The 15502-nt window shown below is 48.9% G+C and overlaps 2 protein-coding genes across 45 annotated transcripts in view; one reads left to right on the top strand and one right to left on the bottom strand.

The window, feature by feature from the left end:
• Kansl1 (KAT8 regulatory NSL complex subunit 1) overlaps positions 1–1903 on the top strand; it is a 130984-nt gene extending 129081 nt beyond the window's left edge. For all 5 annotated transcript variants that reach the window (NM_001427727.1, XM_063269456.1, XM_063269453.1 and 2 more), the window contains one exon: positions 191–1903. In NM_001427727.1, the coding sequence (NP_001414656.1) occupies positions 191–418 (228 nt within the window). In that variant the 3' untranslated portion in view covers positions 419–1903. The remainder of the gene's footprint in view (positions 1–190) is intronic.
• Positions 1904–3431: 1528 nt separating this feature from the next.
• Positions 3432–15502, bottom strand: part of Mapt (microtubule-associated protein tau) — a 97491-nt gene continuing 85420 nt past the window's right edge. For all 40 annotated transcript variants that reach the window (XM_008768282.4, XM_039085743.2, XM_008768268.4 and 37 more), the window contains 3 exons: positions 12413–12494; positions 11155–11267; positions 3432–7527 (listed from right to left, as the gene is read on the bottom strand). In XM_008768282.4, coding sequence (XP_008766504.1) covers positions 7312–7527; positions 11155–11267; positions 12413–12494 — 411 coding nt within the window. In that variant the 3' untranslated portion in view covers positions 3432–7311. The remainder of the gene's footprint in view (positions 7528–11154; positions 11268–12412; positions 12495–15502) is intronic.

Genomic DNA, 15502 nt, shown 5'->3' with positions numbered 1-15502 from the left:
TACTCTCCATTGTTTTGCAATGCAGCGTGGTTGGTCATTGTTTCTAGGGTACCCCAACTTGGGAGGCGTCTCCCTAAACTTCTCCCCAATAATACTAGACAGACTGGTCATAGATTCCAGGCTACAAGTTTGAGGTCAGGGCCTTGGTGCTGAAAATAGGTCATCACCAGATCATCTTGTCTGTCCACAGTCAGTCCAGCCGTGGGAACGACGGACCTTCCCTCTGGCCTACAGTCCCCAGGCAGAATGTGACGAGCAGCTGGATGCACAGGACACGGCAGCCCGCTGTACTCGCCGCACCTCAGGCAGCAAAACTGGCCGGGAGACAGAGGTGGCACCCACCTCACCTCCAGTTGTCCCCCTCAAGAGTCGGCATCTGGCAGCCACAGTCGCAGCTCAGCGCCCAACTCACAGATGAGCGGGAAATGAGACTCTATACAGACTCACTACTATCGGCATTAAAGCTTCAGAAATCTCTGCGTTTGATATTCAAACATCATATGCTGGAAATTTTCACAGTTTTTAGTGAATTTAAGGAATTTAGATCCTCCTTAGTTGGTTTTGTTGTTTGTTTTCTTGTTCTGTTTTCATGTCATGCCTGAGCACTTCCTCCAGTTGGCAGACAAGTTCAGGAAGAGACCCTGCTGGCCTGGTCCCGCATATCCTCTGCACTGTCGGATCACCGGACTTCCAATGTTAGATGATCACCCTCTCTCCCCTCACCTGTGGGGCAAATCGAACCAGCCAAATGGCAGCAGGTGGAAAGCTCCAGATAGATCAGCACAGACAGCCTCCTCAGATTAGGGTGGGACAGAACAAGAGCAGTCTGGGCTCTTTCCTCCCCTCCAATCTGTGTTTGGCTTAGCTCTGGTTGGTCACCCCTCCTTGGTCTTCTAGGATGGCGCACCCTTCCAGACAGCCTCTTTGCTCTGTTGGCTAGCTCTTGTCACTGAGCTCTGGGCCAGCAGGTTAGCTGGCTTCACCTTGTCACCTGAACCTTGAAGGCCCATTTTCAGTTTCATCTGCATTTGGTTGTCTGTCTTGGCTCCTTGACTGCAGTGCCCTGCTGCAGCTGCTCAGGTCACCCTACCCGACCCTTCCCCATTTTTTTTCTCCAGTCTATGCCCTCACACAGATATGGTAGTCCTTCCAATCATAGCTTCTATGACCCATTCCCACTCCCCGTGGAGTACACATCGTCACTTCTGTATCATGTTTTCACTGACTAGTTCACACGTCGTGTCTCCTTCACATCCCTGTCACGGTCACTTAGACTCTCCCTCTTCCCCGCACCCCTTGCCTGTGGAACGCTGTCTGGTCCTAGCTGTGGTTTCCCTCATTGCCCATGAACCTCCTGTTAGCCTTGTGCCTGTCTTATGTATAATCACATCACCAAAAAAAGGGGAGGGGGAAAGGATTTTTCTTTTTCTGCCATTTTATAATCGTACAAAAATAGTAGGCAGACTGCTTAATGGTTAGGGTTTTTTCACAATTTTCAACATTAGTGATTTTTTTTTCTTTCTGTTTGCAAGTTAAAAGGTTTGTCATTGTTTCTTTAAACAACAATAATGCACCATATCCCTATGCATAAAGTGCTTCTTCTATTTATAAGGTTGAAAATTCTGAATAACCCTTTTAGCATTGTAAAAAACAAAAACAAAACAAAAAAAACCAAAAAAGATAAAAATTTAAAAAAACTTGTATTTTGTAAATATTTTCTTTTTCCTGCTTTGAGCTGTGTAATGGCAGCGGACATGTAGCTGTCTCTGTTCTATAGAAATGCTTTTCTTCAGAGAAGCTGATCTTTGTTAATGTCTTGATTCTGTTTGCAAAGCACAGACTAGTGCTTAAAAAAAAAGGAAGGAAAAATGAAAAAAATAATAATAAAAAAAAGATACAGAAAGTTGTGTCGGGCTTTTTTTTTTTTTTTTTTTTTTTTTTTTTTTTTTTTTTTGGTTCTTTTTTTTCGGAGCTGGGGACCGAACCCAGGGCCTTGCGCTTCCTAGGTAAGCGCTCTACCACTGAGCTAAATCCCCAGCCCCGTGTCGGGCTTTTCTTGATGCACTGGACTGTGTGTCTGACAGAGCTGACAGTCTCACAGTCCTGGAAAAATGGCGCATGATGTCATAGTTCACTAAGGTAAGAAGGACCCTCTGCTCTTGAGTGAAAACAGTTGACTCGTTGCCTCTCATTCCTTCCTCTGAGAGGTCAGTAAGGTGGAATTTCAGCTTCTCTCCAATGAGGATGTTTACTTCTTAGCAGTCAAACTTTGGGGTGTAGTGATCAATGAAGGTATATAGTTTGCATACACTTTTCTTGTCATCTGGAAGAAACTACAGCTACTTATGAAGAGGCTAAGGGACCAGTGAGCAGATGGGCCTTCTCCAAGAGTCAGAGCTGTTCTTTCTTAGATCATTTTTTGCCTTTAGGCAGGAAATCCCTGTATACATTAAGATGCACTGGACTAAAGCAGCTGTCTGCAGAGGCTAGGCATGGCAAGGAGGGGGTGACTGAGGAAGGTAAGTGTTTTAAAATTGGAAATCAAAGGATCATGACCTTGATATAATTACCAAAGAACTCAGAAGTGAGGAAGACAACTCAGTGAAGTGCATAATGAGACCCTGAGTTTGAATCTAGAACCCACATCAAGCTGAACATCTGTAATCCTAGTGTTCTGTGGGAGATGACTGAAGCCCAAGAATCCCTAAGCAGCTAGGAGACCAGATAACGTGGCATGTGTGTAGTAAAATAATGTCTCAAACAAACGAGGTGGATCGGCAGATGCCCAAAGTGGTACTCTGACCACATGCAATAGCATTCAACAAGAAATTGGGGCTGAGGATGGGCTCTTGCTTTGTTGGTAGAATGCTTGCCCAAGCATGCATGAGGACCACGCAACTCGTTAACAGCATAGTACACCCCTATAATCCCAGCACTCAGGATCAAGGCCAGCCTGGGCTGCAGGAGAGAGACCCTGTGTCAAGAAAAGATGGGTTGTCTTTTCCTTTGTAATACTGTGAGCAAGAAGCCGCCCTATCTCTAACAGAAATATCCTTGATTTATATGACGATTCCAAGGTACAAAAGCAGCAGTGCAATTGTGTGGGTGTTGGGGTTTGCAACTGACTGGCTTGGGTTGTTTCATCCTCACCACTTAAGTTCCAAAAATGATGGGTCTCATACATCCCACACCAAACTTCTTCAGTTTGCATGAACTGACACAGGCTTTAGGAGCTCTTGAATGTTGCCTTGTGAGTTCGGCCACACAATACTGATTGAGGGTAGTATGCCAGCAGTAGAATGTGAGCATGAATAAAGAAAGCTCTCTCTCCAGTGTCTGGCTTTTACTTTTATTTCCTGTTCTGAATTTTCTCAGTTGGGGAAAGAGCTTGTAAACTATTGTTTTCTTAACTTGGAACTCATGAACAGAGATTTTGTTTAATCAGAGTAATAACTTTATTTCCAAATTCACTTGTACAGCAACAGTCAGTGTAAATCGTTTGTTAAAACACAGTACACTATATGGACATTCACAGACAGGAAGCTAAGCTAAGATGATTCATGTCCCTCCCCCCACCCTCAAAATCACCAAAGAAATCATGGGACTTGCAAGCACTGGAGATCATGCCCAGTACAGCAACTGCACAGGCTACAGCCCATCGGGAGGGTGAGACTGCAATACTGCCCAAAAGTAACCCTTTCAGAAGCTAGAGAGAAGTTTGAAGGCTCATAAAGCCACAGACCTATAGTTATTAACACCGCCTCCATGCCCACTTTTCTGGAGAACAGACAAGGACAAAGGAAGTGGTCTTACCCACTGCTAGTAGTGTAGGCTGTGGATCTGAAGTCAATCCGGAGGTGATGCTGATGTGCCAGTGGATTAGAAGGAAGGAAGCCAGGGTTTTGAGGAGGCATTGGCTGTGGGCTCTGGACACCACAAGAAGGCAGCAGGCAAGAGCAGTTCTTAGAGCTGCACCTGGCTGGGAAGTCAGGGACCTAGCTGGCTGCCTCTGCCTTGCAAAAGCCTGCCTGTTGGTGGGACAGCCAAGCCTCTAGGTTCTAGCCTTATGGCACCTCTTCTCTCTAGCAAGTGGTCAACATCATGAATGGGGCTACAAGATGGTTTAACTGCTACACTTCAAGACTTCCCCTTGCCCATGTCAATTATCTTAACATGTTCCTCCTCCCCCCTTTACCCCACAACACAAGCAATCTCAAATGGGATACACTCTTATCATTGAAGTCAATTTAAATGGAACTATTGATAAAGTGGATTAAGAGCTTGGAGGAACCAGGCAAATTGTACACCCTATCTAGCCCACCCAAAGACATTGGCTCTGCAGTGGAGAGCCATGGAAAGACAGGACAGGTGCCAGGGCCCTTGGGGGATTGTCCTCACTGAAGTAACAAGCCAGAATTCCTTTGTAAACTGCCTATTAGCACTGACCAGATCACTCCAAACTATGACTTGGGGGCTGACTGCCCTACAAGAGATATGGCAGAGTACCCCCACCCCTATTCAAGGACAGGAACTGCAGGATGGGTAAATGGGTATACGAGAGAAAACCACAACAGGTAACCATGATGAAGGGACCACAGACCATCAAACCACACTTCCTTTTCCTCCGTTGGACTCTTCACTTCTAAGGACAGCTAAAGTCCATCAGCAGTGGGGAGCTCACAATAGGGTAGCTCTGGGCACACAGAACTCTTATATGGGAAAGGTTGGCCACCTCCTTCTACCGCATCGTCCCTAACTGTACCCAAGCCCAAAGTGGCCGACCTGGGCCTGAGGTTCCTAATCTTTAAAGGCCTCATCCTTACAGCTGTAGGAGGTCATGCAAGGTCAGGGGGCTGACGCCTTGGAAACCAAGGGGGTCTCCAAAGATGTCCCTTTCATCAGTGGGGCAGTCCATCCCAAGCCCTTGGTGACGAGGCCAAGGCTTGGAAAGGACCCACGGATATGTAGTGGAGAGTCATGGAATTTCTAGGGCCACAGCTCTCCCTGCTGGTACTAGTGTCCTTTTCTCTTGTGATGCAGGAGTTCTTAGATGTCTGCCAGGGCTGCTGTGGGACTTGAAGTTGTGATTAGAGAGGACCATCTTCACTCAGAGAAACAGGCCAGCCACAAGCTCTCCCTGACAGTCGGAGCCTGCTGCCTCTAACGGGTCCTGTGCTTCAGGCCTTGGCCAATGTCATAGACCTCCAATGTCACAATCCAGTGTCTGCAGGGTCCCAGATGAAGAAGAAACCCTTCAAAACATGGGATGTCCCAGCAGGGTAGCACTGCACCGGCCTGGACCTAAGTCACGAAGAAGACAAGGAATATCCAGGCCCTCCAATCCCTGCGGTGGGCTACAACCTTTTGACAAATATTTCAAGATAACATGCGTCCTTTTTTTTTTTTCTTTTTTCTTTTTTCTTTTTCTTTTTCTTTTCACTATCATAGTCACTCTGGTGAACCCAGACAAACAGACGAATCCGACTACAGCGCAACAGGGTGCGGACAGGAGAGAAAGGGCTGCGTCTCTGGAGATGGCTGGCTGCTCCAGCAGGGCAGGCAGCACCGCTTCCATAGGACTGGAGGGAAAACATTTCAATCAAGGGGTATGTTCCCCAAATTGGGGTATGAAGGGCTGATTACGTGCATGGGGACTTAATGGCGGCTGAGCTCTGGGAGGCTAGCAATCACAAGCTGGGGTGGAAGCAGAAGATGGGAGAAGTGTGGCCCTGCCCTGGGACTACTGACTGTTCATACTGATGCCAGGACATTGACACCTAACGTGGCTGCCTCCAGTTCAACATGGGAAGGAGTCAGGCCTAGGAGGCAACCGCTAAAGTAAAAAAAAAAAAGCAGAGGTGTCCAGGGTAATCTCCAGGCACACACGGACTCCCATCCACGATGGGAAATGATGGAGCAAACCAAACAAGGTTGTAAGGTTCCTTGTGGGAGGCACACTGGTTGGATTCGTGCAACGTAGGACTAGAGACCAAGGCCCAAATCTTTGCCTTCCCTGGACTCCAACCCCTAGTGTAGAGCAGATATTGGCCATAACTACCCAGGGGCCAGGGATGGGGCTTGGGGAGGCTGGGCACTCAGGACGGTGAGACGTGATGTACGGACGGCAGTGACTGGCTCTCATGGCAGACGTGGGCATGATAGGACAGGTAGAGGGGATACAGTGGCTGTGCGAGGGATGGGAGGCCTGGGACCCACATCCCAGAATACCACCCCCATCCCTCACACTGCAGAAGTGCCAGAGGACCAGGCTTGAGAACAGGCAGATGTTCCCGCAAGAGGCACAAGTCCTTACAAAGAACTGGTTAGCCCTAAAGTCCCAGGTCTGTATGGTGGCCAAAATCATGGCTGTAGTTCCAAACTTCAGAACTCAGTAACACAGGTTTTCCTGTGAGAGCAAAGGGAAGCTCCTCAGCTCAGGACCTCCCTCCCTGGAGGGTGGGAGCCAGTGCCCTGGGATGGCAAGGTCAGCCTTCAGAGAACCAATCTACAAGGTGCCACCTTCTGGCCTACCTTCCTTCTGCCCAATACCCCTTCTCCCATGGGCTGCCCTTCAGAAGGGGCACACACACCCACTGTACCCCACTGTGCTTTCTCAGGCAGGCATCTGTGCTAGCTAAGACTGCTGCAGGCAGCCAGGGCTACCTGTGCTTCCCAAGCTCCTTGGCAAGGAGCCAATGTCCCCTCTCCCAACCTGTCTTCCTCACCTCTCTCCTCTGACTCCCAGCCCACCCATCTCTCAGCCTTCACTATCACAGTCCTCCCTCAAACCCACACAAAGTTAACATCACCTGCCTACGGCTCCACAAACACACCAAGTCCCAAGTCTTTCATTGCTGCCGCTGTCCCTGATGCCCCTAAGATGGGGCTGTGGGCAATTAGTTGCCCTAGTCCCTCAGCCAATCCCCAGAAGCAGCCTCCATCCAAAGCCTCCTTCACCCTCTAAAACTCAGAGGGGGGGGGCGGGGTCAATAACAATTGCCAAGGAAATGTTGGGTTTTGTTTGGCCATGGTTTTACGTGTTTTTTTTTTTTTCCTTCCTTAAAAATATTTTATTACTAGCCCACAAATCAATTTGGAAAGATGAAATTTACTTTTTCCCATCACTGATTTTGAAGTCCCGAGCCAAACCCGAGCCACAAAAGCAGGTTAGGTGACAAGCTGGTCAGCCTGTCTATGAGGAGCAGCGGGGAGGGCAGAGGGTGAGGGGCCAGGTCATTCTTTTTTTTTTTTTTTTTTCCACACTCTCACTCTCTCTTCTCTCCATGATCAGTGACGGCCCCAGGGGCCTGATCACAAACCCTGCTTGGCCAAAGAGGCGGACACTTCATCGGCTAACGTGGCAAGCTGTGGAGAGTCCACCATGTCGATGCTGCCCGTGGAGGAGACGTTGCTGAGGTGCCGTGGAGATGTGTCCCCAGACACCACAGGTGACTTGTACACGATTTCTGCTCCATGGTCTGTCTTGGCTTTGGCATTCTCCCTGAAGGTCAGCTTGTGGGTTTCAATCTGCAAGAAGTAGAGGGTGAGATTAATGAGAAGGCCGGGGGAAATTCGATTGTGGGGGTAGGAAATCATTCATTCATTCATTCATTTTGTTTTTGTTTTTAAAACGGGGTTACTCGTGCTGGAGAGATGGATGGCTCAGGACTCCTGCCAAGGTCCTGAGTTCAATTCCCAGGAACCACATGGTGGCTCAGGATCACAATCTGTAATGGGATCCGAGGTCCCCTTCTGGTGTGTCTGAAGACAGCAATGGTGTACATAAAATTAATAAAGTAAATCTTTTTTTTTTTTTTTTTGGTTCTTTTTTTCGGAGCTGGGGACCGAACCCAGGGCCTTGCGCTTCCTAGGCAAGCGCTCTACCACTGAGCTAAATCCCCAACCCCAATAAAGTAAATCTTAAAAAAGAAAAAAAGACAGGGTTTCTCTGTGTAGCTCTGGATGTCCTGTAACTTGTTTTTTTTTTTTTTTTAAAGATTTATTTATTCATTTATTATATATAAGTACACTGTAGCTGTCTTCAGATACACCAGAAGAGGGCATCGGATCTCTTTACAGATGGTTGTGAGCCACCATGTGGTTGCTGGGAATTGAACTCAGGACCTCTGGAAGAGCAGTCAGGTGCTCTTAACCGCTGAGCCATCTCTCCAGCCCTGTAACTTGTTTTATAGACCAGGCTGACCTTGAACTCAGGGCTGCCTCTGCCTCCCAAGTGCTGTACCACCACGCCCTGTATTTACTTATTCTTATAAGAGGCTCTCATATAGCCCAGGCTGGCCTGGAATTCCCTATCCAGCTGAGGATTACCTCGAACTTTGGATCTTCCAGCCTCTTTGTCCCCAAGGCTGAAGTCACAGGCGTGTGCCACCACACCTAGTGTATGTAATGGTATTGTCCAGCCCAGGGTTTCCTGCCTGCTAGAAAATCACTCTACCAACTAAGTTGCATCCTCAGGAGCCACCACCTACTTGTTTTTGTTTCCCAATTAGCAATAGTTGTGCGTGGTCCATCCCACACCTGGCTGCCCAATGACTGTCACCATTGCTTCTGTGTTCTTTAAATATTCCACACCTATAGAAACTGATATGAGGGCTGGAGATCTGGCTCAGTGGTTAAGAGCACCGACTGCTCCTCCAGAGGTCCTGAGTTCAAATCCCGGCAACACATATATTTAACCCATATGGGACAATATCCATAGGGCTTTGCATTTTGATTTTCACACTGGATACTTGCTTCATTATTGTCCATTAATTTTTGTTAATATACCTATTTATCTACAGTGAGGAAGGATATCAGTATGTAGCTCTGGTCTGCTTGGAAATTACTATGTAGACCAGTCTGGCTTTCAACTCCAGGAGATCTGCTTCCTGAACATAAAGGAATTTTAATCCAGCAATGTGGCTGCTCTGATCATATCCAAAGACCTTCTAGGTTCTGTGTGATCTAGATGGAATACACACATACCCTTAGTACACACCTCTAATCCCAAACAATGAAGGTAAAGTTAGTTTGTAGAAGGAAGCAGACATGTTTGAAAGTGATGTCCAATTGAGGGACAGACAAAGTGACGAAGCAGAGGAAGATTTGACAGAATGAGTCAGAGATAGGATATGCCTAACTCTCACAAGAACAGAGAGGAAAGAGAGGCAACTTGTGAGAGCAGGGGAAGAGAGAGGGAGGAGGCAATTTTACCAGGAGAGTTTTATAGAGACAGGTTGAAGAGAGAACCAACTAGACACAGGTGAAGGCAAAACAAGCCAGAGAAAAAAAGGAGCCAGAAGATTAAAATAGACTGCCAGAGTTAGAGGCCAGGCAAAGCAATTCAGTGAGAAGCAGAAAGACGTCAGTTTGAATCAGTCAGCTAGGAGAGTAGGTTTGAGCCAGCCAACCAGAGTTCAGAAAGAACAAGAAAGGGTGAGCCTATGCAGCAGTAAGTCTCAGAGGCTGAAAACACTCTAGGCCTAGATTACATTGTACAGAGACTGGAAGCGTCTGGGACTAGGCTTAGTTTAGCAGACTGACACAATAAGCCTCCAAGATAACAATTACATCAAGCCAATGAAAAGTACATTTACAGTAGAGCATGTGCTTAGCATGCTTGAGGCTATGGGTTCTATCCCCAGCACAGATAGATAGACAGACAAATAGACAGACAGACAGACAGACATTACATTTGTAGGATACACTTAAACACAACATGTAAAATGTGTGAGGTCACTCAAGGTTATTCATACTCAGCATTATTTGTAACTTGAGAAAAATGGAAGAGCCTCCACAGGCATCAACAGGGAGTAGGTAGATCCTGAGGTGGGCGCTGCAAAGGTACAGCCACTGGCATGTAGAAGCACTCTGGAATAGCAAAATATTATGGCTGGCACACACCTGTCATCCCAGCAATTGAGAGACTGAGGGACAGCTGGTTCCTGGCCAGCCTGGGATTAATAGTAATATCTTGCTTCAAAAAAAACAAGCCGGGGCTGGGGAGATGGCTCGGTGGGTAGGAGTGCTTGCAAAAGTTTGCTCTGCCAGCACCAAGGCCTGAGTTCCTTGGCGCCTAAGTTAAAAAAGCAGAGCATGGTGTGCATGCTAGCCTGTAACCCCCACATTGAGGGGTGCAACCAGATATATCCCAGGAGTTCACCGAGCCAGCCTAGCAAGCTCAGTGAACCAGCAAGCTTCCGGTTCAGTGAGAGACCCTGTCTCAAGAGTGAAAGGGGAGACACCTGATGTTCTGCTCTGGACTCTGCACATCGTGCATGGCTGTGCTCACCTGTATGCTCATGTGCATGTAACACACACATGTGCACACACACACACGCACACACATGCGCGCGCGCACACACACACACACACACACACACACACACACACACAGAACATAGGTGGGGAACAATGCCATAGCCAGGAGTCCAAGAGGAAGTAGAAAGCATGAGATGGCAGTCTGAGGCATGACCCAGGGTTCTGTGCATGTTGGACAACCTCTCTGCCAGCTGGGCCACAGGCTCAGTTAGCATTACGACTTTGCTCGAGCTCTCTGGTAACTAGTGGGAAAGAGCTGCCTTCAGTCTCCTGCCTTGTTCTTGGTACACAACGTGAGGATGAGAATCTATTCCAGATAGTCCGTAGAGAACCCTCTAGGACAACCCTCCTAATGCTGCGTCCCTTTAATACAGTGCCTCATGCCATGGTGATTCCCCAGCCACAAAATTATGTTGGGCTGGAAAGATGACTCAGTGATTAAGAGCCCTGATTGTTCTTGCCAAGGCCCTGAGTTCAATTCCCAGCAACCTCATGGTGGCTCACGACCATCTGTAATGGGATCTGATGCCCTCTTCTGGTGTGTGTGAAGACAGTGCAGTATACTCACATATATAAAATAAAAATAAATAAATAAATAAATAAATAAATAAATAAAAATAAAATCTTAAAAAATAAATAAAATCATGTCATTGCTACTTCATAACTGTAATCTTGCTACTGTTATGTAAATTTACTGTGATGTAAATATCTGACATGCAGGATATGACATTCTATCTCCAAGGGACAGATTGAGAACCACTGCTCTGGGACCAGTCTCATCCACTGTGTTAACCCTCACATCCCCATATGACCTCCCATTTGCCCCCCCCTTACCTTCTTATTCCCTCCTCCAGGGACATGGGTGATGTTATCCAAGGAGCCAATCTTCGACTGGACTCTATCCTTGAAGTCCAGCTTCTCTGATTTTACTTCTACCTGGCCACCTCCTGGAATACAACGCACATGAGTCTCTCGTCATCTTCTGTGGTCTGGGGGACTTAGCACATGCTAAACGAGCTTGCAGCCTCCAGAGCTTGGGGGCTTGGGGGCTGCTGGAGACTCGATTAGATAGATAGATAGATAGATAGATAGATAGATAGATAGATAGATAGATAGATAGATAGATAGATAGATAGATCGGTCATGTGTCACCATTCAGGAGACACGTCCATTCTGACTCCAACACAGGCTGGGCCAGTGATCCAAGGAACAGCCCATTCTCTGAGAGTTGCCTGGGCTCTACCTCATCTAGAAAAGAGACTTAGCCACAGGAAGCTCTTGTTAGTGCTTGCAAACTACCTGCCTCTTCTCTAAGGAGAGGGTGCACAGAGGATATTTACCCTGCAAAATCTTCCTCCTGAGATGGTTCAGGGGTAGATGAAGCTTGGCCAGGAGAAGGCGCGCTAAATTTTAAAACCAGACGCCTTCCAGCTGTGGAGATTTTCTTAGGAATTTTGTACAGGATTGTAAGCCACAGCCCCTCAAGTCCTTGAGATTGAACTGTCTGTTAAATGTACAATAAGGAGAGAGAGCCTAACCTCCCCTTTGGCTCAGGTCACCACACCAGAGGGTAGCAGGAGGAAGGGACCTTTGCTGTTTTCCTGGGAAGGGTACTTTCTTCGAACAACCTTACAGTGAGGATAAGACAACAGCCCAGAAGCTCTCATGTTATAGCTGGTGCAGTCAAAGTGTCCCCCGTGCTGGGATATTGACAGAGCCAGCCTTTGGAGGACGCCAACCAGACCCAGGGCTGGCCCTTTTTTTTTTTTTTTTTCTTTTTTTCGGGAGCTGGGAACCGAACCCAGGGCCTTAGGCTTGCTAGGCAAGCGCTCTACCACTGAGCTAAATCCCCAACCCCCAGGGCTGGCCCTTTTATACAGGCATTTCAGGAGAGCAACAGGATGGATCTAAAACCAGTTCCTCCTCTCCTTCTACCCCTTGTCTAGGCTGAGAAGCAGGGGCAAACCCAGGCCCCAGGCCACACAGCAGTTTCCCATTTAACATTCACTGCCCAGGTTGGCCTACTCTAGGAAGCACCCACCAGCCCAGCCAGCACCCTTCTGCCCCAAAGCCTCCCTCCCTCAAGTGCTACCTGGCTTGTGATGGATGTTCCCTAAGGAACCACACTTGGAGGTCACCTTGCTCAGGTCCACTGGCTTGTAGACTATTTGCACCTGCAGGTCAAGGAGGATGGGGAAGAGACAGAGAACAAAGGAAGTTGTGTTACCAGGGGTAACAGTGCAAAGCCGAATGGACCACTTGTCAGTGGCTCCCATCAGCTCCTGAATACATCCCACTCGGGATGGAAACTATGCTCCCCAAATCCAGCCAACCTCCATCCCCCAGGGAGCTGGGTCCTCACCAAGTAGCTGTGAGACCTAAACATCTTCAATCCCAGATACACAAGACACTGTCACGGAAAAGCAGAGGTGCCTGGTCCTTGTATGTGACCACGGTATCTATGTAGCGGATACTTAAATATAAAAACATAAATCCTTTTATTGATGAAATTGATGACACCCAGTGGAGGAGGAAGTGATGGGCCTAGGCAGCCCTGCACCTTCTCCTCAGAAGAGACTCAGAGGAGAAGCCGGTGAGGATGTGTGTGCTTCATCCATGAAGCTCCCATGGTCTAGGTCAGCAGACAGGACCTAGAACGACTCTATGACTCAGGGTAAGAGCCAGTTCGTGTCTGGACATACAGACTCCTGAGCACTTCAGCCTCTACTGAGGAGAGCAAAGCGACACCAACGGAAGGCAGGCACATAGCAGGAACCACAGCTTCAGTGAGTGTCTCAGCAAGCATAAGTGAGCAGACAGGACACACAGGGAGCCCTGCCAGCTCAAGGGTCCTTCATGTGACCCAGCAACAATGCCTGCCCTGGGAAATGGTGGCTGCTTCCCTGACAGGACACCCTGAAGGAGACCACCCAGGCAGATGGGGCTCCTAAAAGCCAGTCTCTCAGATCTGTGGTTTTACAGCTTAGACAGCTAGTCATGAGCGGCCACTTGCTGAGTCCTGTGGGTCTCCCATACAGACCATGGTCATTCCAGGGGTGAGGAGTCTCATCTCCTGTCCCGAGAGAGGGGTGGCCTCATGTTCAAGAATCAATAAAGCAAGGTGGTTGCTACAGAGGTCTCAAAGGATAACTCCTTCTTGTTTTCATAGCTAGCTGTGCTGATGGTGTTCTGTGGGGTGTGTGTGTGTGTGTGTGTGTGTGTGTGTGTGTGTGTGTGCGTGCGCACACGCTTTCTGCTCATGAACCTGACAGAAGAGGAGGGCCGTGGCCTCACAAATCAGTGAGCTAGGGTGTCAGCCTTCCCCTGCAGAGGGTGGGCAAGGAGCAGATAATCCCAAGGACCTTCAGCAAACAGATCCAGAGGCCAGCAGGAGCTCTGGGGCAGGTAATGAAGGAGGAGCCAAGGGCCTCCAAAAAGGTACAGGAATGCTACAGGGACCTACCCCTTTCCCCTCTGGCCCTACCCCTTCCCCTCTGGCCCAGGTAAAGTCATTAGAGAGTCGTACCAGGGGTTGTGTTGGGGAATAGGAGATGGGGAATAGGTAGCCTGGAATGGTCAAAGGAGAAAGGAATGTACTGTGTGGTGAATTGGGGAGCAGCTGACTGTGGTACTAGATCCCACAGAGCAGCCCTGGAGAGGAGGCCACAGCCCAGCCAGGAGGTGGAGATGGAGATGGAGAAGCAGCTTAACTGCCTGAGGCAATTCCCTGACCCTAGAGAGAGCCCGGAGCAAGCTAGATGTGCAGCCAGGGATCCTACAACCCAAATGCCAGAGGCTATCACCACCAGCCCCTCCCTCAAGAAAGCTTTCTCTATAGGTCCATCCTGTAGTAAACAGTGGCCACAGGCCATAGGCCAGGCAATCTTGTGACTATATATAAATAAGGTCATAGGCTAGCTCGCAGGCAGACAAACTGCCGTACACATCAGAAAGTTCCCCGATAGCCTAGGCAATCAGCACGTGACCAGAGCTGCCCTGAGCTGGCGATTCCCAACTTCCCCTTCAGGAGCATCCGCCCTCTGCAGCCCTTGGAAGCCAGAGCTTTCGGCCCAGGCAACAGACCAGATGTGAGCAAAGCCAGACATTTCTGGCTTTCCTCCCTAGCCACAGCAGGCCTGGGAAGCTAAAGTATCACAAACAACATCACAGGGCCCAGAGACAAGGACAGTGATCTTAAAGACCACCTCTTCCCGCAACCCATCTCTTTCTATCCACTGAGAGGGCTTCAGACAGGGCAGTAACTACAGTGTAGCCAACAGCCTCGCCTTCCTTATGAAACAAAACAAGTATGGGAGGTGGGGTGGCAGGATCAGCGGGAGTGGAGGACAGAGGAAGAGGCAGACATGGTGAGTAAGCGTGAGAAGGCAGTAGCCACAGGGCCAGCACTTGCTGCTCTGGGGCCAAAGGTCCAAGAGTCAGAAGGCAGGGCAGGTGTCAGGGCCGGAGGCAGAAGCACATTGCAAGAATAAACCCTGTGGGCTAGGCACTTTCTGGAAAGAGAGCCCATCCCTGCGTTCCAGCGCTCACAAGGTTGAGCCACGGCTCTATCTCAGAGAGCCCAGGCCCCTCCAGGGACTGACCCAGAACAGGGGAGCAGGGAGCTGGCAGGGAGAACTCTGAGGCCACTTTACATATCCTGCCCTGTTGGGCACAAGCCAGCCAAGAGGACAAGGGAGTCCCTAAGTCCAGGGAGGGAGCCTAAGAACATCTCGTGGGGATGTGCTGGGTCCCCGGTGGTGTTTAACGGAACAAATTAAAAACCCTTTCTCTGGCAAACGACGCAGGCAATGTCACCTGTCGCCTCTGGGTTAGGCTCTGTGCAACCAGAGTCGCTATACTGGGGGGAGGGGAGTGCTAAATTTAACTGAGAGGCTGGGGAATTGTTTCCTCTCTTCTAAGATGAAGGAGACCCAGATGGAAAATTTAGGGTGGCTAGGGTCCTTTCCGACATGAAACAGGAAGTCCTGGCGTCTACTGAGATCGCGTGGACCATCATCCGCCTACAGCAGAAACTGTCCCGGAGATGAGGGAAGAGGTGTCAGCCCAGGTCATGGGTGCCACTGTCTCCAACCCCACTTCCAATATCTGCGGGGCGTCTAGGAACACATGCACGGTGCCATGGGGACCCAGCTTCTCAGAGAAGGGCCAGCTAGAACTGATT

The sequence above is a fragment of the Rattus norvegicus genome, chromosome 10 (assembly GCF_036323735.1).
Source record: "Rattus norvegicus strain BN/NHsdMcwi chromosome 10, GRCr8, whole genome shotgun sequence".
Classification (NCBI taxonomy): domain Eukaryota; kingdom Metazoa; phylum Chordata; class Mammalia; order Rodentia; family Muridae; genus Rattus; species Rattus norvegicus.
This window is presented reverse-complemented; position numbering and strand designations above follow the sequence as displayed.